The sequence below is a fragment of the Urocitellus parryii genome, chromosome 12 (genome assembly GCF_045843805.1).
Source record: "Urocitellus parryii isolate mUroPar1 chromosome 12, mUroPar1.hap1, whole genome shotgun sequence".
NCBI classification, from domain to species: domain Eukaryota; kingdom Metazoa; phylum Chordata; class Mammalia; order Rodentia; family Sciuridae; genus Urocitellus; species Urocitellus parryii.
This window is the reverse complement of record NC_135542.1, coordinates 68,717,513-68,742,622: the sequence shown is the minus strand read 5'-3', so window position 1 is coordinate 68,742,622 and position 25,110 is coordinate 68,717,513. Positions and strand designations below refer to the sequence as shown.

At 54.5% G+C, this 25,110-nt stretch overlaps 1 protein-coding gene across 1 annotated transcript in view; it reads right to left on the bottom strand.

Annotated features, from left to right (window-relative positions):
• The window catches only part of Ttc7a (tetratricopeptide repeat domain 7A), a 113,466-nt gene that overhangs the window by 32,667 nt on the left and 55,689 nt on the right, over window positions 1-25,110 (bottom strand). Inside the window, exons 10-15 of the mRNA XM_026385724.2 lie at window positions 24,718-24,801; window positions 20,075-20,179; window positions 12,536-12,653; window positions 11,210-11,267; window positions 9,900-9,972; window positions 5,957-6,117 (exon numbers count right to left, since the gene is read on the bottom strand). Of these exons, the coding sequence (XP_026241509.2) occupies window positions 5,957-6,117; window positions 9,900-9,972; window positions 11,210-11,267; window positions 12,536-12,653; window positions 20,075-20,179; window positions 24,718-24,801 (599 nt within the window). The remainder of the gene's footprint in view (window positions 1-5,956; window positions 6,118-9,899; window positions 9,973-11,209; window positions 11,268-12,535; window positions 12,654-20,074; window positions 20,180-24,717; window positions 24,802-25,110) is intronic.

Here is a 25,110-nt window from a genome sequence, read left to right as displayed (position 1 = left end):
TGCCAGTGATTACGCCTGGCTTAACACTTCCCTCGGCCCCCCGGCCGGCCGGCGGCAAGTTCATCCCGTGGCTGGTGTCCTCCTCAGGCGCTGGGGCAGCCAAACAGGTTTCATGAACCCAGCAAAAGTGATAAACTGTTTGTACTAATACCTTTGATTCCAACCCCCTCGCTGGAGTGTTGGTATTTGAAGCATCCTTTTGATGTACTACAAGTCCTTAATAAGGACAATCAAACACACTGGGTTTAAAGGCAGAAAACAGAAGCCCCACGACTCTGATCCCTTCTGCTCCGTGGAATGTGCCACGACGAGAAATTTGTCGCCGGCAATCTGAGAAAATAGGTGAGGCAGGTCAGGTGGATGAGAGAAGTGCCCTAGAGGCTCAGCTCAGCTTCAGCCTGAACTGGATCCAGGCGAGGTCCGCCTTGGCTCATGCCTAGTTATCAGCTCAAACATTTTCCAAAACAATCTAGGTTTCCTGGGGCAGATGGCTTGGGCGGTTCATTTGTTTACCCCAGGCGAGCTCAGGCTTGTGGAGAGGGCCATATTGTTCCCCTGACGGGAAGGGCCTTCTGGGGCTATGACATACCTTCCCCCAGGATTTTCCGACTCCCTTAGGACCGGGTCTGGGCCAGCAGGAACACCTCGGAGGACCTACTCTGACCAACTGAGGTTTGGAGGGTGGGAGGATGCGGTCTTGCCCCTTGTGGAGCGGGAAGAAAAACCATTTGCTCCATTGCTGATCTAGGTATGGCTTGGGCCTTCGTAGCCGGCCTGGCAGGCTTCCAGGGCTGGGTGGGAACAGTGACTGACAGGCTGGTTATTGGAAAGCTCCCATCATTCGTCCGGGAACTTTGTTTGGTTGCTATGGTGACCTTCACTACAAGGGTCTGACTAAAGCGCAAAGAATCTGTTACCTAAAACCATTGCCTGACAGTGCCATGGCTTTAGGAAGGACGCTTATCAGTGACCTGTTCCCCTTGACCCCATATCCGTGCCCCTCCCTGGTCAGGCGCCCAGCTGCCTCCCCCACCCCAAGTTAGAAGAAAGGCATCTCCAGGGATGGCAGGAGCTTCTCACATACCAAACAGGGACACTGCTGCCCCCTGAAGGCCTGGGCCTCCTGGCTGGTGGTCAGGGACAGCCTGGCCAGCACATGTGTCCAGGGCTTAGTCGGAAGCCCACAGGATTTCAGGAAGCCGCCCCGGGTGTCTGGTTCCCATCGTGCCAGGTTCACACTGTCCCTGAGGGGCCATCAGTCTCTGCCTCGTCACGTTCCTGCCTTTTTAAACCTGAGCTCTACTAACTAAAGGTCATCCCGCAGCATGGAAATAAAGATCCTCTTTGCTTCGCTTTCTAATCCCTGAATTCTGAAGGATTTTCTAAAGTTCGACTCTACGAAAGCTAGGTGTTGCTCTGGGAGCTTGACACTGGATATATGGGGGTGGTGACATTACAACGCTCTTCCCAGAGCTGGCCTCCTGGGAAGGACCCACAGGGCACCACCTCCTTACTCCAACTCCTGGTCCCTGCATCCACAGCTGCCCTCAGGTCCCAGATACCAGTGTGATTCTGTGGGCAGCCCCTCAATCCTCCACACTGCCACCTCAGACATGGCTGTCCATCAGCTACGTGACCTCCTTTAGTCTAAGTCTCAAAGCAGACCCCAGGAAGCCAGGACCGATGTTGACTGACTTTTCAAAAAGCAAGTTGCTGCAGGTGGCATGGGCAAGTGTCAGAGCTAACTCAAGGGCAGGGACCTCATTATGGCTCTCACCCGAGGATAACCTGGAGTGGACTGGGGGTCCATCTACCCACTGGCTTCCTCCCCTGCACCAGGCTTCTCTCAAACAATGACAGGCAAAGCGCCCATGCCAACATTGGCCTGCCACTTCTCCCCTCCCTGGGGCAGGCTCTGGCACCCGCTGCTCTGATGGTTGCTGCAGGAAAGACAAGTTCCAGGAGGCATCAACCCCCAGACAGCTGTGCCTGTGTTTGGTAGAAGAGAGACCACCATAGGCTGTGAATCTCCCCTGAAAACAGAGTTTGTTGGCGACAGTGAGGTCAGGGCTGAGGAGGTTTGGTTCATGTTGTTTTGCCGAGTGATATTTTACTGGACCAGTTGTTTAATTAACTATCTTGGCAACAGCTGGAGCCACTGTGCTTGTTCCCAGCGCAGGGAGCAGCTGGAGGAGCAGGACGCGGTGTCAATCCAGGAGCAATGACATTTTGCAGAGATCCCTGACCCGTAATGGACTCAATGACATTTCCTGCTAATCCCTGGGTTTCTGTACTCTGGGGTTTCTGCTGTGAGGAACAGAATGACTTATTTGCAAAGTGACATGGTCATTACCTTATGGTCACTCAACAGAGGTGGAAGGAAGGCAGCTTCCCCAGCCACATATATACATGTGTACATATACTTAAAACATATATATATATATATATATATATATATATATATATATATATATATTTTAATAGAAGTTTATTCTCTCACAGTTCTAGAGGCCGGGAAGCCCTATATATTTTTTTTCCAGTTAGAGTTTTTTTTTCCAGTGCTGGGGATGGAACCCAGGACCTCATACATGACAAAGCAAGCACTCACTCTACCACTGAGCTACACCCAGCCTATTTTGTACCCTTTAAGGACTGGCTCACATGAAAACAGAGCTCCTCCTGGTCTGGCAGGGGAGGGGCTCAGAGTGGCTCAAGATAAAAACTGCTTCTCCTCCCTGCTGACCCCTGAGCAGATGGCAGAGGCCGGGTGCTACTCAGGGCGGCCCTGCAGCACACCTGCTGCTCTGCACACTACAGGGAACGAAAGGGGATGCAGGGTCTCGGCCCCCTGAGTTCCTGATGCCCCTGAGTCAGTCACAGTGTGTCCTCTGTCTGGGTGAGTTGTTCCCACGGCAGAGGCTGCCCCCTTAAGGCTCCTGCCTGCACAAGCGGGGACACTGCTGGGGGTGCGGGGAAGCCCAGGACTTAGGCTGCACACTGACAGCAGCCATCTGTCTGCACCAGAGCTCCTCCACCTTTCTGTGGCAAGGCCCCTCTAAGAATCTGATGAAAGCCATCTCCCCACATGCACGCAAGCACAGCCCGCACTCATGTCCCCAGGAAGCAGCAAGCTCAAGGCCAGGACCCTCTGCCCAGGAAGGAAGACACACTCAGAGTGAGGGGGCGTGTCCTGGTGGGGTGGGAGGAAGGTGGTGAAGAGTGCAGCTGGGGAAGGGCAGCAGAGGGGCTCACACCCTGCCGCGAGGAAGCCTTCCCAGCCCAACCCAGAGTCCAGGAAAGTGGAGGAGGTGGTGCCTGCGGGAGGCACCTGCCCAAGGTGGGCCAGGGAAGCTGAGGGGGGGCCAAGGGGTGGTCCCCACACTGAGAGACCCCATGCACTGCTGCACCTCACACAGCTTGGACTTCAGACTTTCAACTCAGGGAGGTGGTCACGTGACGGGGAGGGGGTGCCTGCTGGAGCACTCAGCTCAGAAGTTAGGAAGACACACTGAGCCACCTGCCCACCTGCGGCTGGAATGGAAAGGCCTCCTTTGCTGGAACTAGGGGTGCAAGGCAGGCCTCCTGGGCCAGCTCTGAGTCTTCCTGAAGCCCTGTCAGAGCAGCTGTCTGCTTCATATTCTCAGTTTCCGTGTGAGATTCACTTGGAAAAGGACTTGCTGATAAAATACTGTTTGCCTTGAGTCTTGCCTGGCATCCGTGGTGCACACGGCCCAGCCCCAGGGGTAGCTGAGGAGTCTCTTCCCCTTTCTCACCCTAAGATTCTGTTTTTTTGTTTTGTTTTGTTTTTGTTTTTATACTGGGGATTGAACCCAGGGCCTTGAATAAGCTAGGCAAGCAAGCACTCTGCCCTGAGCTATGCCCTCAGCTCTTTTAATTTTATTTTGAGACAGAGTCTTGTTAAGTTGCCAAGGCTGGCCTTGAACTTGTGATCCTCCTGCCCCAGCCTCCTGAGCTGCTGGGATTACAGGTGTGTGCTACCACGCTGCCTCTACCCCCACCCCCCAAGAGGATTCTAGATCTTCTTAGACATTTCTGTCTCCACTGAGGCCTGACAAGAGTGAATGCACACACAGACATACACATGCTCGTGCAGGTACACACAGGCACAGGCACAGGCACATGGATCACATGCACACCAGCCACAGTGAGTCAGGGCCTGGTAGATGGGTGTGAGGATGGAGTTGGAAAGAGAAAGGTAGCAGCACTAGGATTGGAGAAACTTTGTCTTTGTGTATTTTCATTATAAACAAATTTTAAAAAACCCATAAATGTTATCAGCCTGTATTGCTGTATAATATTTGCCATTAACTGAGATAAGGTATCTAATCCCTTGTCCAAACGGATTTATTTGTGTTTTAGAATCCCCTAAGTGACCTGCCTTATAAAGTGACGTGATCAGAATTTTAACAGGTTCTCAAAAGATGGGTCAAGGCTCAGAATCAGGGCCATCCCTTAAACACAAGGATGGGCCTTTGTTGAGATGGCCACATGCTCTACTCACACCTGAGAGCCGCTGGGACCCACCTGGGTCCTGCAGGTGGGGGTCCATCTGGATGAGGGTAGGCAGAGCAAGACTCCAGGGTCCTGGGACTGCAGAGCAGGCTAACTGGCAAGGCATTGACAGCCCTGGGCCTCATTCATGGTGGGCCCCTCTTCGCAAGGCCCACTGTGATGCTTGGTTTAGGAAACCCCGCCATGCCTGGGGCACCCCTCTTTAGCCTTGGTGAGGAGGACCCCATCCACAGCAATCCTCAGCACCCTAGCAGAGGCCACAAGTGAAATCACCTGCGGCATTCTCTGAAGGAGGCCAAGGATACTGGGAAGGCCAAGCATGACCCCTGTGGTCAGTCCTGTTTCTGATGGGACAGAGGTGGAAGTCCAGGTCTCCCTGTGAGGAGAACCTCCCAGGCTGGGACATTGCGGCTTCCCTTATCACCCATCACCACTGAAGTACCCACTGATTTCCCCTAATTCTCCATAACATTGCCAGTTCTCATTGATACTGCCAGCAGGAGTCCCAGTGATCAGGGTGACCGGGACCCCAGGTTCCTCCTGGCTGTCTACAGTGGGACAGCTTCAGGTTGGTTCTAAATGGCCTTCCTTCAGTCCCCAAGGTGGAAATGAGTGGGAGTCAGGGAGCTCAGGGGCCCCTCATTCTGGGATTATAGGATTCAGAAAAACAAAGACTATTGTACCCAGTGTCACCTGCCCCTGGGGGGAAGAAGGCAGAAATCAAAAGATGTCTTCCCCCTGGTTTCCTCCCACAGAGCAGCCAGGCTCCTGCCTCAGCCGTGTGGCTCTAGTTCCCATGTTCCTGTGTTATAGGTGAGGGTAGGAAGAGCTAGTCCTGCCCCACCCACCACTGCCTGGGCCAAGTGAAGCGTGAACTCTGCTTCAACAAGAAGGGCATCTGGCTGGGGCAGTAAACAGAGGAGCAGAAGGGACCACCCTAGAGAAAGATAACTACTCCCTCCCAAGGGCCAGCGAGAGGACGTAAGTAGAATGGCTGCTTGGAGGCAGGGGAATGGCTCCTTTGGCCTCTTCCAGCTCAGCCAGTGATAGAATCCCATCCTTGGCTGGTTGTATGAGGGTCATGATTAAGTCACATGCCCCGAGGATGCTCACGCAGAGTGGGGCGGGTGGAAGCACCTGAGCGGTACACCTGTAGCCCAACGCGCCACACCCTCTTCTGCATGTCCACGGTCCCTGCCCCCCAAAGTTGAGCAGCAGCACAGGCTCACTAGTCCCTGTGTGGCACCCCAGTACAGAGCCCTGGGGTCACTGACTGCCCTTCACCCTGTCTCCACCTGGGAGCATGCATGCAATAGGAGCTTACTCCATGTGCGTGGCTGGCAATAAGGATGTGTGTGTGTGCACAGGTGCCTTTGCCAGTGGCCAATCACCCCCCACCAGACAGGGTCCCCAGGAAACTCACTTGAAGTTCTCAGGGTACTCAGTGATGGCCATGTTGATGACATCCAGGGCGTGCTGATAGTGCTTCTGGGCGGAGAAGAGCAGTGCCAGCAGGTGGAGTGCGTTGGCATCGTCCCTGCACACCAGCAGCGCCTCCTGCAGCTGCTCCATGGCACTAGAGATCTGCCAAAGCAAATGGCCAGCTTAGGGACCTTCCCCAGGGCTCTGGGGGCCAGGTGTCAGCCAAGAAGTGAGCGAGCCCTGGGCCTTGGGGGATTGGGATTGTACAACAAGAAAACACGTCCCCCAGATAGCCCAGCAAGGAGGGACCTGCTGTCCCTGTGGGGAGTAGAGGGCAGCAGGTTCATGGTGCAGCATGAAGGATTTTGGTAGACACTGGGAAGCACTTCCTAAATGAAAGTGTGGAAGTTCTAGGAAGAGGCAGCCTGATCAGGTGCAAAAGCCCTTTCCTAGAGCTCTGTCAACAGGGGTCAGCAGATGGAAACGGGGGTTCTCAGCATAAGGTGATAGAAGGGGTGTTCCAGGCAGGAGAAAAGCTGACCAAAGGCAAGGACGCAGCAGAGGTTAGTGTGAGAAGAGGGGAAGACTGCTTTCTAATGTGGGCATTGCGGGGGCCTAGCCAGATTCTAGTCTTGTGTTTTGTTTTATGACTCAATAAATGATTATCAAGCCTGGTTCTATACAGAAGTAAGACTGGACAGGTAGGAGGAGGCCAGATCATGCAGGGTGAAGAAAGTCACGTGGAGGGTCTGGGAAGCCCCTTGCGGATGCCCCCAGGAATGCTGTGAACTCGGCCCATGGTCTTCTGGAAGACAGTGGAGACACCCAGGGCCACATGATTCCCAGCTGATGAACCCTGATTTGCTTCTCTTCTTGGAGCTCTGTGTAAAAGAGGCCAGGCCCTGGTGGCCCTGGGAGGCCTATTGGTGAGGAGAGGCAGGTACAGTGGGGAAGGGCAACTTCTACTGTCCCATCTGAGTGGGACCCTAACACCCTACCAGATCTAGCTGCTGATGGACTCATGATTTGCAGCTGTGGTCATGCTCCATCTGCAAGTAGCAACAGGGTCGTGGGGTTAACTTCCTAGCACACCCAAAGGGAGACTGTGCGGGGCTAAGACCTTATGCCTGCCTGCCACCACCTTGCCAGGATGGCTCCCTGCGTCTAGCTGGCCTTGGGGAGGATATGGGTGGTTCCGGGAACTCCCCTCTCCTGAAGAAATCATTCTCAGCACAACACTCCCCAGGATCGGTTCCAAGGTTCATCTACAGGCTCATCTCCTGCATCCCATTCCACCTCTTAGTATCTGCACCCATCTGCTGCTCAGTCAGGGAGCAAAGCTCCTCCCAACCCCCACCCACGTGGCCAGGCCTGTACACCCTTGGCAGGGGCTGGGCAAAATTTCCACAAACATCCAGGAGTAAAAAGAATTCTGGCAGTCACCAATATAAACAGTCTTCTTCAAAAGATGCCCATCATCCTGGTGCCTGCGGCAGCTCTCGAACAATTTCATGTGACCTGTGCCCCTTACACCATCTCCTCCTTCTTAGCAAACACATGCGAGCCTACTGCTCCAGTCCTGGCTGGGGCAGTGCCATCTGAATCCACTGATCACGCTCTTTTGGGCTTGTTGGTGTGTTGCAGAAAGAGCAGTATTTGTGAATTTGGGGGAAAAAAATGGTTCTAGCCATATCCTGGAGTTCTCTCTGAATTCAGTTTCCTTATCTGCAAGTTAGGCACATGCCTTACTTCAGAAGGGTTAAATGAACTAACTCTGCAAATGAAAATGCATGTTTATCTTCCATCCCTTGATCTTTTCAAATGTCCTCACCCTAAGAGGTCCAGTCCTGTGGAGCTATTTAGCAACAGAGCTGGGTCTCCCACAAGCTGCTAAGCCCCTGCTGGGTGAGCCAAAGGCCCACACTCAGCTCTTCCCAGGTCCAGGCCAGCTAGGATGGACCAGGGTTGTGGCAGGCGTCCAGCTAACTACTATGTCCTCCTCACCTCCCAAATGTTGGTGCCTCCATCCTGGCCCAGTTCCCCAGGACACACAAACCTCCTCTACCCCACCCTCCAACTGCTGCTTCATCCAGTTGCAACTCTTAGCATGAGGCTCTGTTACCCCCTTGATCACTGTGGCTATCACGTTGGCTTGTCTGTGCCTCTCCAAGGCTGTTCCTGCCAAGGTAATTCTGCCACGACACACCCCATTACCCTGGGCTAGGCACCCATGTCCCTAACCATCACTGTTGGAGCGGGAAGACATGCTCTGGGCAGGATGGGACGGCTCCAAGCCTCAGAGAATCAGGCGGGTGAGGTCTCTGGCTTAGAGTCCACTCAGAGGCCCTCAAACCCCTGAGGCTGATGAGACCCGGTGTCCCCAGGGAAACTAGGCACCAGGCTGCAATGGCCTGGCTGGCCATCTCTCTTGAAGGATGGGCCCTGTTCATCTGAGATGGGTGAATAATTAAAGAGATTAAAAAATGCATCACCAAAGGTTTATCATTAACTTGATTGGCAAGAAAAGCACCAGGTTCTTTTACAGAAGGCTAAAAATAAAGCAGTCTCAGGTATCTTTCCATCTGTGTTCCTGGGAGGCGAGTGATGCTCTTGGAGAGAGAGACAGAAGGACCCAGTGCCTGGTTCAAGGCCTGGAAGTCAGGAGCGTGGGCACAGCGTGGAGGTGGGTGGAGGTGGAGGAGGGACGGGGTGAGTCACGGGGGAGGGGATAAAAGAGGAAGCGAAAAAAGCAGCAGAGGACAGCGGGAATGACGCAGGGCCAAGGGGAGAAAATGGTTGAGACAGAAGGACAGAGAGAGGGAGACAGAAGGTGACAGTGACAAGTCACTGGACCCAAGAAAAGGGTCCAGGCATGGGGTGAGAAGGAAGAGATCCAATAATGAGAATCACCATGCAGTGACAAGAGGAGCCAGGCCAATGTGGGTTCCAGGGGAGGGTGATGGAGGCAGAGAGTACAGAACCCCACTAGCCTGGAGTCAGGAGAAAAAGTCCACTCAACTACCGATGTCCAGGCACGACGGCAAGACCAGCCTCCTGGTCAGGAATGAGGTGCCATGCCCATCCCTGGATGGACCACGGGTTTTCTTAACTGGGGCAGGGAGGGCTTTGTACTGGAGACCGAGTCCAGCGCTCCAGCAGTCTGGAGCTCAGCCTGCTTCCTGGAGGCATAGGAGACGAGAGCTGCTGGAAAACGGGCTTGTCTGCGGTGCCTGAGCAGTCAGGGGGTGTCACGGTCCATATACAGTAGGCCAAGGCCACCAGAGAGGTCCTGCTTTGGAGGCAGCAAGTATGCCCAGAGCACCAGTCTGTAGTGTGTGTGAGGCAAGGGAGATTCTCCAGGGCTTGGGGTGGGGAGGTGCCTAGATAGCTAGTGTCCTCTTGACAGCTCACAGCTCAGCTGCTCAGCTTGGGGAAAGGTAGGTCTGCCTGGAGAGCTGCAGATGGTGGTGGTGCTCCCAGCATGGTGAAGGCAGTTGGCTGACAGGAGGCCCCTAAGGGTCCCAGAAGCCAAGTCCGAGGCTCAGGGAAAGGCTTTGGGTAACATAGAAAGCCCACCCGGAAACTGCTCCAGGTGCCACATTCCCCCAGACTCTCAGGGAAAGGTTGGCGGGAGGCAGGACACAAGCAAATGCTGTTTGTGATCACTCATCGCCTCAGAAGACTGAAATGTTGTAGGGTAAGTGAGGGCAAGAGATGCTCCCTTCCTCTCTGCCCCCCATGGGCCAGGGCTGCACTCCATTAACTGACTTCATCCTCACTCGGACTCTCCAAGGAGGGGCACAAAGGTGCTCACAACAGATAAAGACGCAGAGGCTTAGAGAGGCCCAGTCACTTGCAGAGGGTCACACAGCTAGTCAGCAGAATGGCCAGGAAGGGATCACCACCCCCCAGGGATCTGGGGCCTAGGAACTGTGACAACCCACCTGTCGGACGAGGGCCAGCTGCAGGGAGACATAAAGGATGACCTGGGGGTCACTAGGTGCCAGCTCCAGGGCTCTGTATGGGGAGAGGAAGTGACAAGTCAGTCATCAATGATTGAGCAATAGCATATGAGCTAGACCCCAGCTTGCCAGCCCTAAGCCGGGCGCTGTGGGGCCACACAGTGGGGGTGGGGGATTCGGCCAGGCCCTGTCTTGGAGGCACATCCAGTCGGAAGATGATGGCTTAGGCAGAAGTCCCCAAGGCAGGGGACAGCTGCTCTGGAGGGCTGGCACTAGCTGAGGTAGGGACCATCTGCAATGTGGCCCTGAGGTGACAGACCTGAGTGAACAGGGGGAGGGGAGAGAGTGTGTATATCCATACCCAGCAGCCTGGCCTTCGCCTCTGAGCATCTGTCAGCTGGCCAGAGCCTCCACCTCCCCGCAGAAGGACACAGGCTCCCTGAGGGTGGAGGACCTAGAATGGCCTCTCTGGCAAGAATGAAGAGCTGGTGGGGAAGAGTCTCCCATTCCTGGAGTTCCAGAACCCCCTGGAGCTGCATCCCTGGGTAGGGGTACAATCTGCCCAGAGGGGGACAGATGTTCCAACAAAGCTGGCAAGTGGAGGCCCAGCAGGGCCCTAGCCAACAACACAGCCACCTCAGTGCTCGGGAGGGAGGCTCAGAGGGAGAAGATGCAGGAGAGGGCAGAGGAAGGAGGGAGGACGGAGACAGGTGGGTGGGGCTGTGGTGCAGAGGAGGGGCTGGGCAAGGGTGGGCCTGAGGCAGCAGAGCTCCTGGGAGAGGGTCCTCTCTGTCCCCTGACCCCAGGCTGCTAGGAAATCTCTGCGAGGGCTGTGGGAAGGTGGGAGGTCCTCACAGCCGTGAGGTGGCTGGGAGAGCCTGAAAGGAGACATCACCATTCCTGACTCCCTGATAAAGGTAGGACATGGCAACCAGATGCGCTTCCTGCTTCATCTCGTGTAACTGTCACCCAGCAGTGTGCTATTATTCCATTTTAGAGCCCTGAGCCCCAGGGGCTGAGCCTGGTAGCTGCCATAGTCCCAGCTCCTAGCTGACCCACCAGCATTGAAGGCCAGAGGCCTGGAGCTGAGGGCAGGGCTCGCTGTGTACCCGACCCCCATGGCCTGACCCTGCTTGCTGGGTCACCTCCCAGAGTTTTAGTTTCTTTATCCATAAAGTGGAAATAGAAACCTCCATTTTATTAAGGGTGAACACCATGGAGGTAAAACATGGAGGGGAAGGATGGGAAAGAATACCCCAAAGGGCCCCTGGGGCCAGCGGACATCTCCTCACCTCTCCAACGTCTGCAGTGCCTTCCGGTGCAATTCATCTTTCTTGGACTTCAGGGTGGCTGCAGGAGACAGATGGATTCTGAGACATCAGGGGCCTCGAAGGCCAGCAGCCCTGATGATGCTCTCTGCTGCCCTGGCCTCCTAGTATATTTCTTGGCACACAGGTTCCTTCTACTCCATTGGCTTCCCTGCCCCCTGGACCAACTTGACTCTCAAAGGCCCAAGCCTTGAGAAAGGTCACTGCCTGTGGTGGGCTTCCCTGCCCACCACGCTGCTGCTGGAACCCCAAGCTGAGCACCTTTCTGGTGAACTGCATCCAACTTTACACACAGCAGGGCAGGTGTCCTGAGCCTTGGTGTGGTGTGAGCATGACTGTGCAGGCCCCACCCCAGGGTCTGCACTGAGAGCTAGCAGAGCTCCTCACCTTGAAAGCTTCAGGAACAGTCCCTACCAGGGCAGGGTCGAAGGCTAGGAGGCTCTTTTGATCAAAGCCTACTGTGACCAAGGGACTGAGGACTCCCTCTAGACCATGTGGAGGGCACAGAGGCCTGAAGACATTGCAGCCACATGCCTTGAGCAGTAGGAGGTGGCTCTGCACTAGGCTCTCGTAGGCAGCTTCTTCTCTTCTTTGGACAAGCCAGGCTGCACAGGGCCTCTGAGACCAGGTGTGCACAGCCCTGTTCCCACAGCCTGGCACTAGGGAGAGGTGGGTGAAGGTAGATCCCAGTCCAGGTTAGGCCTGGGGAGGGGTCTGTTACTCCCTTCCCTTCATGCTGCAAGAACAGGAGGGTAGCTGCCTGATCAATGGGGGAAAGTTGGCACTAGGGAGAGAGCACCAGGCCTGGGAAGGAAGGAGTGGGACCTATCAACTAAGCACGAGTACTTATGAAGCACCTGTTGTATGCCCAGCACCATGCCATATGTGATGGGGGATTTAAAAGACCTCAGAAGATCACAGCAGTCGGTGAGAACCAGAATGAAGGCACCGTGGGGTGGAGGGCTGATACCGGGCACCACAGATAGAAAGTACCAAAAGCTCCACGGAGATCAGACTGGGCTTTGTTGGAGCTGGGGCAGGGCCTAGAAGGTGGGAAGAACTGGAGTGTGGGAAGAGCTGGGTAGGAAGGCGGTCTGAACCAAAGAGTGGAAATGGAACTGAGAGGTATGTATCATCTGTGCACGTGTGTGTGTGCGCGTGTGCGTGTGCCATGCAGAAGAATGTGAATAGTGTCTGTGGGGAGTGGTGCAGTGGGGGTACTGGTGGGACAAGACACCTTGGAGGCAGTTAGGAAGCCTGAGATGTCCTCTCACGGGGCCTGGCACTCACCGTCAGTGGCCTGCAGGCTGTAGGTGAGACCCAGGGCCAGGTAGCCCTTGGGGAGGAAATCCCCAGCTTCCTCACCGAGGCTGACCACCACCTTGGCAAAGTGCTCGGCCTCCTCCAGCTGTGGAGAGGAGAGGTAGAGTCAGGGGAGGGCTCTGGACATGACAGGCAACACACAGTCACAAGCCTGGGACGCTGCTGTGCAGACGAGAACAGCGATTCCTCACACATGGACCCCATGACTAGAGATCAGGAGGCTTGTCCAGGCCACACAAGCATTGAGCAGAAGAACTGGCTGTTTCCTTTACTGGAGAGTGACTCTCTGGACCTGTTCCCCCTCCAAGGGGGCTTGTGCTCCTGGTCACAGGATGCCATTTCTCCCTGGGAGAAGCTTCCCTTGCCCCAGAGATCTAGCTCCCCAAAGCTTGCTCTGCCAGGAGCAGGAACCCAAGGCAGGCCCGTCGGTGCTCTTCCTTGCCTGTGTGGCCTCTGCGCCTGCCCTGCTCTGCAGACACAGGGGAGCCAGGGCTAGGCATGCTGGACATGCAGCCCCACAGGGCAGGCAGGCTGCCACTCTGGCTAAGTCCAGGGCCTGCTCCATCCCTGAGCAGTGGAAAAAGGCCTAGGGCTGTTTTTGTCCCTCACACAGCAGGGGGACTGTTCAAGTTGGAAAAGGACCAACTAGCAGGGGTCACACATGCACAGACCATCACATACCCACAGATAAAGAGAGAGTCCATGAGACAGGCCTCATGGACACCCTGGGGCACCCACCACAGAGGCTGAGGTGGCAGGGCACATCACAGCCAGGGGCTACTGCATGCCCACTCTTGCCCACACGCGTCCAAAAAACACTTCCTCCCTCCCACAGCGGCATGTCTGTGTTCCCATCTCTGAGAAAATGAGCTTTCAGAGAGGGCAGAGATGCACCCTCCGTCCCTGAGATTCGTGCCAGCCCACAGCAAGGAGCAGAACATATCACACCCAAGCCCTCTAATGCCACCCACGTCAACATCCCCTAAGCTCAGGTGTCTCCCCCAGCCAGGGGCTCGCAAAGTCAGTCAACTGGGAGACCAGACTCACACTTAAGCTGCTTTTGGCACCCCAGCCAGAGCTGCCCCTGCCCTGTCCCTGCTTAGGTCCAGCCCCAGCAGAAGAGAGGCAGCTCTGTGTCCTGTGGCTTAACCACTGGCCACATCTGGTGGAGTCTCTGTCCCTAGAGTTTGGAATTAGGATCCTGAGACAGAGACCATTAGCCACGGAGAGATGAGTTGGATACAGTTTTGGTAAGCTCTGTGCAAAACTGAAAATCAAAACCAAAGTAAAACAAAAAACCCTGAAGGAGCAGAGGGGCCATTGTGCAGAAAGGAAGGAGATAAAATTCACAAGGCTACCATGTACCATGTTCCTACACGGCAGATGCTCTTGTGATTTCTACTGCCACCCCACAAAACAGGCTTTCTGCATGCGCAGTCACTGCAGTGCTTATAAAGGAAAATATTATTATTAATTCTATTAAAACAAACAATACACAATTCAACAGCACACCGCATCTATAGGTGCTCTAACTAGCTAGCCAAAGAGTAGAATGCTGTCGCAGCAAGAACTAAAAACGAAATGCTTTATAACACTTAAGTCCCTTCAACTAGCAAGAGTGGAGTCCTGAATCCCTGGATGCTGACTCTGCCAACCTTCACTCTGTCCTGCTAGAATTACGCTCAACCCCAAGCCAGCTGACTCGCCAATTAGCTTTCTGCAAAGAGGCAGGGCAGCCCGGTGACAAGGACAAAGCAGTGGGGCCATGCTGTTGGGACTCGAGTCGTGGTTTGGTCACTTGCTCTTGCTGTGCCTCAGTTCCCTGCTTCTGTATAATGAAGATAACAGCAGTGTCACTCAGGGGGCTGCTGGGAGGACCGAATGGGTCACATGGTAATGCTCAGGGCAGTGTGTGACCAGATAGCAAATACAATTTTGTAGTAAGCATTCATTTGCCTGCCTATCTATCTATCTATCTATCTATCTATCTATCTATTTACTTATTGTGTGTATGTGTGATGTCGAACCCAGCACCTCATACATGCTAGGCTGCTCTACTATGGGCTACATTCCCAAACCAGTATTATTTACACACACACACACACACACACACAAAATATGAATGCAACTATGCACTCATGTATATATGTATTTATGTGTATATGTGTGTGTGTGTGTGTGTGTGTGTGTATTGTACATACACATGATCTCACTGACAAATTAGGAAGTGGCATCAAAAGCCCCCTAGAATCCAGAAAGGGGACATTATAGTCTCTTGGCCTGACCCTTAGTTAGGAGGAGTGACCACACAAGGATAAGCTGGTGACTCTGCAGCCCTGCTCAGTCTGCTCTGCCAGGTTGTTCAAGTTCTCTGACCCCACCCTGGTCCAGGACACACGTTCCATAATCAGTAGACCCAGTCATTGTCACAAGACTCGTCCCCTCCGTGGGTTATGCACTGGAATATTTCCCATCCTATCCTGAGAGTCTATTTTAATTTTTTAAGTGTTCTAGCCCACAGCCCATGAATGGGTCTCCACCTGTGCAGTCTGCAAATGCTGTTCTAACCCGACAGTGTGAGCTGCCAGGCGCCTGAGCTTCTGCCACCTGCCCTGGTCTTCTCTGCTTGGTGCCTCAGGTGTACTTCCCCAACTCCAGACACTTCCTCCCCCAGCCTCCAAAGTTAACAACTGTCAGCTCTGTGGGGAACACTGCTTCTGCGACAGCTCAGGCGTGGCTCTGGGTCCTGCCTGCTGGTCATGATACTTCCCGGTGAGGAGTCTCCAGTGTTCCTGCCAATCTTGCTCCCCCATGATGCAATGCTCTTGTACCCAGGGCAGACACATAACCTTGTCAAAAAAAAAAAAAAAAAAAAAAAAAAAAAACCTAAGAAAGTCCTCAGTCCTCCTGTGGTTCTACAGAGACTGAATCCCCCACCCGGACCCTGCATGTCACAGCACCATGGCCACCTGGTGGAACAGCTGGAGGTTCTGAGGCACAGGGGACTTGCATGACCTAGGCTCAGAAAGAACAAAACTGAGTTTTCAGCCCAGGACCCCTGACCTCGGGCTGCCCTCTGTAGCTTTTCATTTTTCTCCTCTCTGACACTTTAGAAAAAGAATGAACTGAAGGGCATAATGCTTTGATACTCTGCTTTCATGAGTAAAGGAAAGGTTCCTGCGATCTTGCAAGTTCTCCTCTCCCCAGCGCTCCTTGCTGACCGCCTTGCTCTTCCTGGACTGACTTCTCTCTGCAGCAGGCCAAAGAGGTTTCACCCTGGGAGTCTCCCCTCTTCCTAGGGACTAGAAAAAGCCCATTTCTGAACCTGCGGGGCTATGTTTAAAGAGATCTCCAGTTTCTCCTTAGTTCCTTCCCACTGGACCCAGAGCCTACTGGTCACTGCTCTGTGGAAAACCCACTTTTTTCTTCCTGGGAAGAGAAGACATTTTCTCATTTCTATAAGGCGGTGGCAGGAGAGCTGGTGCTCGCTTCTCCCTGCTTTGTCAACACTTAATCTGTCTTCCTGGCTCTGCCCACCCCTAAATTTGAAAAATGAAGGCAAAAATGTAAATAAAGGTGCATCCTTTCTGAGTGCCTGCTCTTGAAGGGGCTAGAACAGCCATGCTGAGCATTTACCAGGGACCAGCAGGGACAGGCAGGGACAGGCTCCATCTCCACTCATGTTCACAGCCTCCCTGTCACAGCAGATGGGACAGTTCTCAGATTACAGATGAGGAACCTGAGGCCCTGGGAAGTAAATGACTGCTTCAAAGCCACAAGCTAGTGAAGTGTGGGTAGGTGGGGACTTGAACCCCAGCGCTTTCTGCCACACCCACGGCCCCTCAGGGGATGGGTGTCCCCTGTGGGAGACACATCACATACCTTCCTGAGGTGAGCACACCCGCGTTTCCACTCCACAGCCTCCTCTGCTGTCTGTGTGACACATACCACTCACGCACACCCTGTCCTCTTTGCCTCCTACAAATGTTTCAACTTTTAAAATTACATGGATTTTAAATACTTGTGTTTGGAGGGATACTAAAAAATATCTACATCTCCCTTTCTCCTCCTTTTCTAAAAGTAGGGTCCTTGGCAAGAGGCTGGCCATGCACAGGCAGAGGCCATCACGCAGGCCTCTCTGGTTTTGTGCCAGGAAAGTGCTCACCCACCTCAGGAGCCTCAGGCTCAGGCGGGTGGGTGGGGTCCTCCCTGCCAACTCCTACCCCGTCACAAAGTCCCCTGCTAGCCAGCAACCAGCACAGGACCATGCAAGTCCCTTTGCCAGCCCCCACCTGGGGGCAGCCTTGCTCTCAGACCCAGACTTGGCCTGGGGCATCCCACACTGGCTCTGGACATGAGGACAGGATGCAGGGACAGCAGGTGCTCCGCCCTTTGGGCATGTGGCCACCCAGGCTGGTTCTGCCTAGCACAACTTGTTTTCCTAATGTCCCAGTTTCAGCCTCCTTTCCTGCAACCCAGGCCAAATGGTCCACCCCCAGATTTCTGTCCCCTGCTCTTGGGGCTTGGCTGGAAGATGGCTGGGCCCGCTGGGGGCTGACGTGAGCCAGAAGACTGTGAAGGCAGGAGACGGAGGGGCGTCAGTTGCGTCTCAGGATGCGTGCTGTCTCATGCAACTAGGCCCCTGCCGCCGTCAGACCATCCTCCATTGCGGCAGCCTCAGGAACAGAGAGCACAAGGCTGCCCATCTCCTGGCTTCCTCGGAGAACAGGCTGCCCTTGGCTACCCCACAGCCTGCTCCCTGCCCTGTGCCAACCAGGCAGCAAGAACTAGCCAAAGGGCAGGAGAAACCACTGAGCCAAGTGCAGAACACTTGGGCCCCTCCTGGCTAGCTGGGCCATGCTTATTCTGATATAAATTAGAAGCAACGCCCACCGTTCGTGCAATTTTCTGCAGGGAGAGGGGTTCAGAGTGCAAAACATCGTGAGCAAAGAAGATCCCCATCTAATTGGGAAGACAAGGGCCATCCAAGTGAAGAGACATTCCTTGTGAAGAGACAGCTGTGTTCATGGGCAAGGAGGGTCCACCCACCAGCACCACCCACTGAACTGTGGGTGGCGTTTCAGAAGTGAGAGAGGCAGTCCTGCCCCAAGAAACTCCAGATCGCAATGCAATGCAATCCATGTCCAAGGCAGGTGCAAGCAAGGTTTTGGGGGATACAGGAGTTGGCTTCCAGAGGCTGCCAGTGGCCCACCCTTGGCCCACCGGGGTCTTGTGCTGGCTGGGCCTGATTTAAACCCCGCTTCCAACCCGCCCCAACGCTCCACATGCTCAGCCCAGGTTCAACAGCTCGCCCTTCTTTCTCCCTGATCCAATGACAAGTCTGCGTGTTTAAGCTTCCTTCTGGGCTTTTCTATTTATGTTGTCATTGATTACTTTGCTCCTAACTCATCTGATTTCAATTTGGACTGATTTGATCCTAATTTTATTACCATGTAATCTGAATGCACATAATTACTGTAATTATGCTGTAGAGGGAAACAGCTCCTCTGTGGTGGGAAGACCTAAATTTAGGGCTTCCTGGCAAGGGTGCCGTTGGCTGGGTGGACCGCAGCTCCCTTGGAGCTGGCAGCCTTCGGGAGCACAGATGCCCTCCCCCGCCCCACCCTCAGAGACATGGGTATTCTGGGCTTCATTGCAGGGACGTCTGAGGCCCCTCTCAGAAGCCCTGGAACAAACAGGGGTCTGAACTGACGGTCAGGAGCCCACTCGCTCTGCACCCTTCAGCTCCTGCTAAATCTCTGCCACCCATATCCAAGTGCTTGCTCATCAGGGCACCCTGACTCTAGGGAATAAGATGTCAACAGCCTTCCCCAAAAGATCTGGGGAGCATGAGCGTTCCCTGATAATCACAAGGCCAGGGAAAGCAAATTGTAGTGGAAGGCCTTGCTGCTGGCCCACCTGGATCCTCCCTACCCTCCAAGTCCTATTCAAGGCCGCCTCCTCCATGAAGCCTCCCTAGCCCATCCAGCCCTTGCCAGACTTTATATCATTTATGTCAACGCCCAAGGAAGAGACTGTTATGGTTTCCATTTTATGGATGAGAAAATGGAGGCACAGCAAGGTTACATGCCTTATTCAAGAGCACCTAATGGGTGGGCAGCAAAAACTCTTGACCACCTCACCATTCTGTGCCTTCTAAAAGCCTAAAACCCATTACAGGGTGGTTCTGATGTCATTCTCCCCACAGTGCGGCCCAGCATCAGCATTTCAGACACAAGGATCTGAGCACCGGAAAGTAAAAGGGCAAGGGCCACCTTGTCCCCTTACCCCTGCTGTCTACCCTCCTTGCAGTAGAGAGAAAGCAGAGCTCATGGGGATGGTGAGGTGGGGACCCGAGGGAGGGCCAGGGCCTGTTTCCTGTACTGGAACAGTGTTAGGATGTGGAATTCACAGGGAGCTTATCACCTCCTTTTGCAAGGCCAGTGATTTGACTGCTGGATGCTCAAGGAGGGGAGAGTGGCAGGAGGAGGCAGTTGTCCAGGGTGCTAATTACTGGCACCTGCGGGAGGCCCATGGCGGCTGGCCCCGGCTGTCTTTGAACAAACTGGACCCATGACGGTGAGGGGGTGGGTTGGGGGTGTTAGGACTACCAGAAGTCAGGGATGGCCGTGCCCAGGCAGAGCACCCATTTTGGCAGACCCTGGGCCCGGAGAACAGATGAAGGAACTGGGGACACTTATTCTGAAAGGGAGGAGAGGTGGGACTGGAGCCAGCATGTGGGAGGAATGAGACACTTGCTCTGTCACTCAGAGGGTAGAAACAGGACCACCCCTGACATCAGGAGGCTAAATGGGACTTACGAATGCCAAGAGCGTCTGGAAGTGAGCTCCCAGAGAGCAGACATTCTCGCAGAGGCACTTCACCCAGGGCCAGTGGCCCTGGCCCTAGAGACAAGCATATCTGGACTGGGGCTCCGGGCTCCTGGCCCTGTACTCTCCCACTGCTCCAAGATGCTGATGCCCTGGTTTCCAGGAGCCTGTGGTAAAGGCCACCAGCTGGGGAGAGGGCACCCCTTGAGCTGCAGCCTCCTAGCAGCTGAGCTGCTTCAGCAGAGGGCGGAGAGCAGGCAGCAGAGCCCAGGCCGGGCCCAAGGGCTGAAGCCGAGGAAGGAGAGCAGCTGCAGAGGAGCTGCCCTCCCCTCTGCCAAGGGCTAGGACTGACTCTGACCCTCAGCATCACATACGCCCTTTCATGCTGGATATGAGGTCATGCAAGGCTTCTAAACTGACAAGTGGATCCAGGCAACTCCAGGGTCTCGCCCAGCACCCCCACTGCTGGGCCGGTTGGGGGGCACCTCTTCTTTCCCTCCACTGGACTCTTGACCGCATTTCAAGGCTCAACCGCAAACAGAACCCCATCCTGAGGAGGGGACTGCTGTTGAAGCCTGAAGCTCATGGGTCCTCATGTGTCTTCCTCCAGCTCCACAACCTCCCTTCCATGCCAAGGGACCTGGGCCCTGCCTGCCCGAGACCCAGGCTCACTTACCCAGTGAAGGGGCCCGATGCAGACTTTGGCAGCCATCAGGGGCACAGTGGGGTCCGAGGGCCGCAGCTTCATACACTCCCGTAGCAGGGACACGGCGTAGGCTGACTGCAGGAGCAAGAGCAGGGGACATCATCACTGGCCACATGGGTCTCCACAGATAGGGTGTCTCCCACCCCAGACAACCAGTCCGTGCTCCTTTCCTCACAAGAGCCAGGCAGAGGGTCCAGAGGGGGGCCTGGTGGTGCTGCCAGGCAAGTCCCTCCCTGGGCCTTAGTTTCCTCATCTGAAAAATGGAGGTGAGGACGACCTTGCCCTTGGGGGGTCAAGACAAAAGCTAACATGGCAACAGATGGAAGCACAGCAAAAGGAATTCAAATCTGAACCCCAGAAATTTCAGAGGTAGAAAAGGGCTCCCTAAACGGGCAGTTGGAGGCAGGGTGGGTGGCAGGATTAGGGAGACCCAGAGGCTGGCAGGAAGAAGGGGAGAAGCCAAGCCAACAGGGCTGGAGACCACCTTCAGGCAGGAATCTGGGATTCCCCAGGGATCCAGGGATGCAGCCTGGACCTGCTGGCGGTGGCCATATGTGGAGGGAGGGCCAGGAGGGGAGAGCAGGATGTTACCGATAGCAACAGCAGCTAATACTTCTCCAGATCTTACTCTGGGCCAGGCATTGTTCTCAGTCGGGGCTCAGAAGTCACAGCCCACAGGCCAATTCTGGCCCTCTGCCTATTTTTGTAAATAAAGTTGAATTGGAACCCAGTCATGCCTGCGCCTTACGTGTTGTGTGTGTGGCTATTTGTATGATACAATGGCAGAATGAGATACTTGTGAGAGACTGGCCTGCAAAGTCAAAAATGGCCCTACCTGACCCTTTACAGAAAAAGTTTGCTGACACCCATTTTCAGGGTCTTATAAATATGAAGTCATTTGATTTTCACAATAGTCCTACCAGGCAGGTACCCTGCTTGTCAAAAGTGAAATGCTGAGATGGTAAAGAGCTTGATTCAAGTCACACAGCCTGTGACTGTGCTGGGGTTTGCACACAGTCTGGCTCCAAATTTTTTTTTGGGGGGGACTAAGGATTGAACTCAGGGACACTCAACTACTGAGCCACATCCCCCAGCCCTATTTTGTATTTTATTTAGAGACAGGGTCTCACTGAGTTGCTCAGCACCGTGCCATTGCTGAGGCTGACTTTGAACTTGCAATCCTCCTGCCTCAGCCTCCTGAGCCGCTGGGATTACAGGTGTGCACTACCGCACCTGGCAAGAAGATTGGCTCTAAATTCTCTTAACCACTACCTCATGCAGGTTCTATGGTGATGACTCAGATGGCCACTATAGACCAGAGAGGAAGCCTGTTTCCTTAACATACAATCTCTCTCTCTCTCTCTCTCTCTCTCTCTCTCTCTCTCTCTCTCTCTCTCTCTCTCTCTCCTCTCTCCCCTTCAGAGCTGGAACTTTCTAACTGAGTCCAACACTTCTCCAGGGAGCTCAGCAGTTACCCTCCTGGTGTGTACACCCCTGTACATATGTGACCTCAGGTAGGTGGTGCCTGTGTGGGTGACAAGGACAATTCCCATATGCTGGGGCCAAGTACGACTGTGGCCAAGCTATCCACTGTTACTTAGCTTCTCTTCATTCCAAGCAACTCTGGGGATGCCACTGAAGAAAGTGCTCTGGGAGACTGACCTGCTCAGAGCACAGTGTGGCCGACTAGCAGATGCCCAGCTGGGAGCAAACTGGCCTTGCTCACCCCAGACCCCCCACCTCCCACCACTTAACAAAGGAAGAGCTTTTCTCTGCTCAGCTGTCACAGATTTCCCTGGGCTCTGGCTTAAGTGCTGTGGCTTGGATATGGCTGGAGTGTGTCCCTGAAGGGCTTATGTGCTGGAGGGATTGGGTCCTTCAGGTGGCGGCACTGAGATGGTAGGACCTTGAAGAGGTGGGGCTGAGTAGGAGTGGCTAGGGCCTAGGGGCCACGCCCTCAGAAGGATGGAGCTAGTTTTCATAGAATCCTAGTTAGTTCTCAGGAGAAGGTAGTTATAAAAAGAGCAAGGCTGGTCCCTCCCCTCTGTCAAGCTTCCTGTCTTGCCATGTGATTTTTCCCACATACACACATTCCTGCCATGATGATAATCTACTATGAGGTCCTTACCAGAGCTGAGCCTATGCTGGCTTCATGTCTTTGAGCTCCAAAATGAAGAGCTAAAAAAACCTCATTTGTTTTCATTTTTACCAGCCTCAGGTATTTCATTACAGTAACAGAAAACAGACTCATACACTCTGACTTTTAGGGTCAATTGCAGTGTCTTTGTTGAGGGCCTACCTTGGGTCCAGTGCTGGGCTAGGGGTTGTGGAGTCACTGTGAGAAGGGACACAAATGGCTCTTGCCTCTAATGAGCTCACAAAAAGGCAGAGGGAGGGCAAGAAGAAAAATGCTACCCTCCACTATTGGTCTCTCAGAGACAAGAGTGTAGGAGGCCAAGCTCAAGAAGGTATTGACAAATGACTGGCTCCTGCAGACTGGGAACCAGTGTGGGCTGCAGCAAGGGAGGCTGTGGGAGGGGCTTGAAGGAGCTGTCAGGCCCCACCTCCTCTGCAAGACCCTCTCCTAGGAATGCCACTTCAAGCCCCTCCCCAAGGTCCCTTCTGCCTCCAGCCTCACCCCGTGGGCCAGGCCAGCCTCAGGCTGCTGCTCAGCCTCCTCTGGGTGGCTGACCTTTGGGTCATTGAAATGGAGGACTCTCTAACACTGACCCTCCACATTCCACCCCACCCCTTCCCACCCCACCCCCACGCAGACCAGAAAACGCTGCTATTTAAGGAGCCATCCGAGGCTGCAGCCGGCTCTTGGCTCTTTTTCTTTCTTTTTTTTTGTCATGCTGGTTACCTAGCAACGCAGCCAATGCAATTGCCGCATGGAGACCAAGAGAAGGAACAACCTAAATCATGCCACGCAACTCATCTGTTATTCCTGCGGGTTCAAATGCCAGGTATATTTATATCTGCCCAGTCTCACCTTCTGGAAGGTACAGAACCTGGATTCCCACCTGGGGCCCTTGGCAAAGGCAAGTTCGGGTCACTCCTCTGAAAGCTGCCTGGGACAGTTGGGCTGACTGATTTGGTATCCAGGATTCCCAAGGGGGGTTGAGAATGCCTTCCAGAACAATCTCCTGCTGCCCTGAGTGATGGGTGGGGACAGCTTCGTGTCTCTAGCCAGTGGAGTCTCCCTCATGAGGAATTAACTGGTCACCCCAAGTCCCTGCCTGTAAGCTCATTCCTTCCTGTGCCCACCTGCTGGTTCATGAAGGGGCTGGGCTGGGAAAACAACTGTGGGTCCTGGGAGGGTGCCAGGCTGTGTCTGGACCTCCCTGTGCCCAGCTGCTTCTCCAGAGGAAGGTAGGAAGCCCCTTACCTCCAAGGCCATCATGAAACTTTCCTTGAGCCTGGGGGACCTCCAGAGCCCCCCCAGGCCCAGGGCTCATCTTTCCAGTCCCCCCACCTCGACTCCCGTGGCTGTGACTTGCCTGTGCTCTGAATACTTCCTGCTAAGCCACAGCCAAGAGATCACGTGACTTCAAGATGCTCTGGCCCCTGTGGGGAGGGCGGGCGAGGAGGATGACATCCAGCACTGACCTGGGCTGTGCCTCCAGCCTCACCCCGTGCGCCAGGCCATGGCGCCCGGTCTCCTTCCCCCTCCCTGCCAGGTCCTGGCGGCCTCTCTCCTGAGGCCCAGAGATGCCTGGCAGCCCTCCATTGGTGGAGGCGGTGCTGGCACACTGGGAGGGCCCTCCTCGGAGACAGCCACGGGGCTAGAAATGGAACACGGCACAGATGGGCTGGGGGGCGAGGGATTCCCTCAGCCCCATGAAAGGGCTCTGGGTATTTAGAGCTCCTGGAACCATCTGCGACTCATGCCACCTTACTTCCTGCATTTGTAGCATCCTCAGCCCCAACACCCTCAGCACCCATCTCCGGAAAGGTTTTCCTTTCATGTCACTGCTTAAAATAGAAGCTTATATAAGTGTAATTCTGATCGCAGGAAAAATGAGGAGTGCTGGCGCGGGGGCTGGGTGCACGGGGGCCGAGCGTCCGCCCCAGTGCCCCTTGCTCCGGGCAGCCTCTCCCCGCCCACCAGCTCTCCTGGCCACATGGACCACACACTTCTCCCTTGGGGCTCCCTATGGGGGGGCCCTGCTCCACTCACCCTCCCATCTTTTCTCCTAGGCAAGTTCCCAACTCGCAGGCAGGCCCTTTCCTGATGCCTCGCCCAGTGGGCTGGAACGGTTCCCCTCACCTGGAGCCACACCCCACGCCCATCCCACACAGTCATGCCCAAGTCACCAGCACAAGTGCCGCGATGCCCCCACACACCACACTCAGAAAAGCACCCGTACTCACACCTGCATGCAGGACAGGCCCACTGTGACTTGCAGGTGGATGTGGGAGTCACTCAGGGCCCTTATCTGTCCTCCCCACCCACACTCCTGGAGATTCAGACAGTTGCTGGAGAACAGTTCCCAACCACCCACCTTCTCCGGGTGCACCTGGCTCCAGAGAAGCTCCCCAGCTCTCCACCTCTGGCAGGGACCAGAGGAACACAGAGCTCCTGTGCAGTGCCCAGCATCCCTGGGCCTTACCTTCCCACAAGCCACCATGGAGAGGGCCACTTGGTACCAAAGGTGAAATTCTCCAAACGCAAACTTCATGGCTCGTTCCAGGCACTGGGGAGGGGGAGATGGTCAGCATTTCTCCATCACTGTCCTCTCCCCTTTCCACCCACTTTCAGAGTAACCACTACTCAAGGTCACTGCCTTTGGGAGGCTGCAGGAGGCCTGTACTTGGTTCCTGTAGGAAAACCAGGGGAAACTGGCATGCTATGTGACCCTACAAAGTAACTCAACCTCTCTGGTCCTTAGTTCCCATTTCCATGACCTGTGAATGATTTCACAGGGCCATGATGAAGAGCAAATAAAATAAAGTTTGCAAAAAATGCTTTCAAAATGTATACATTCAATAAGAATAACAGCTGT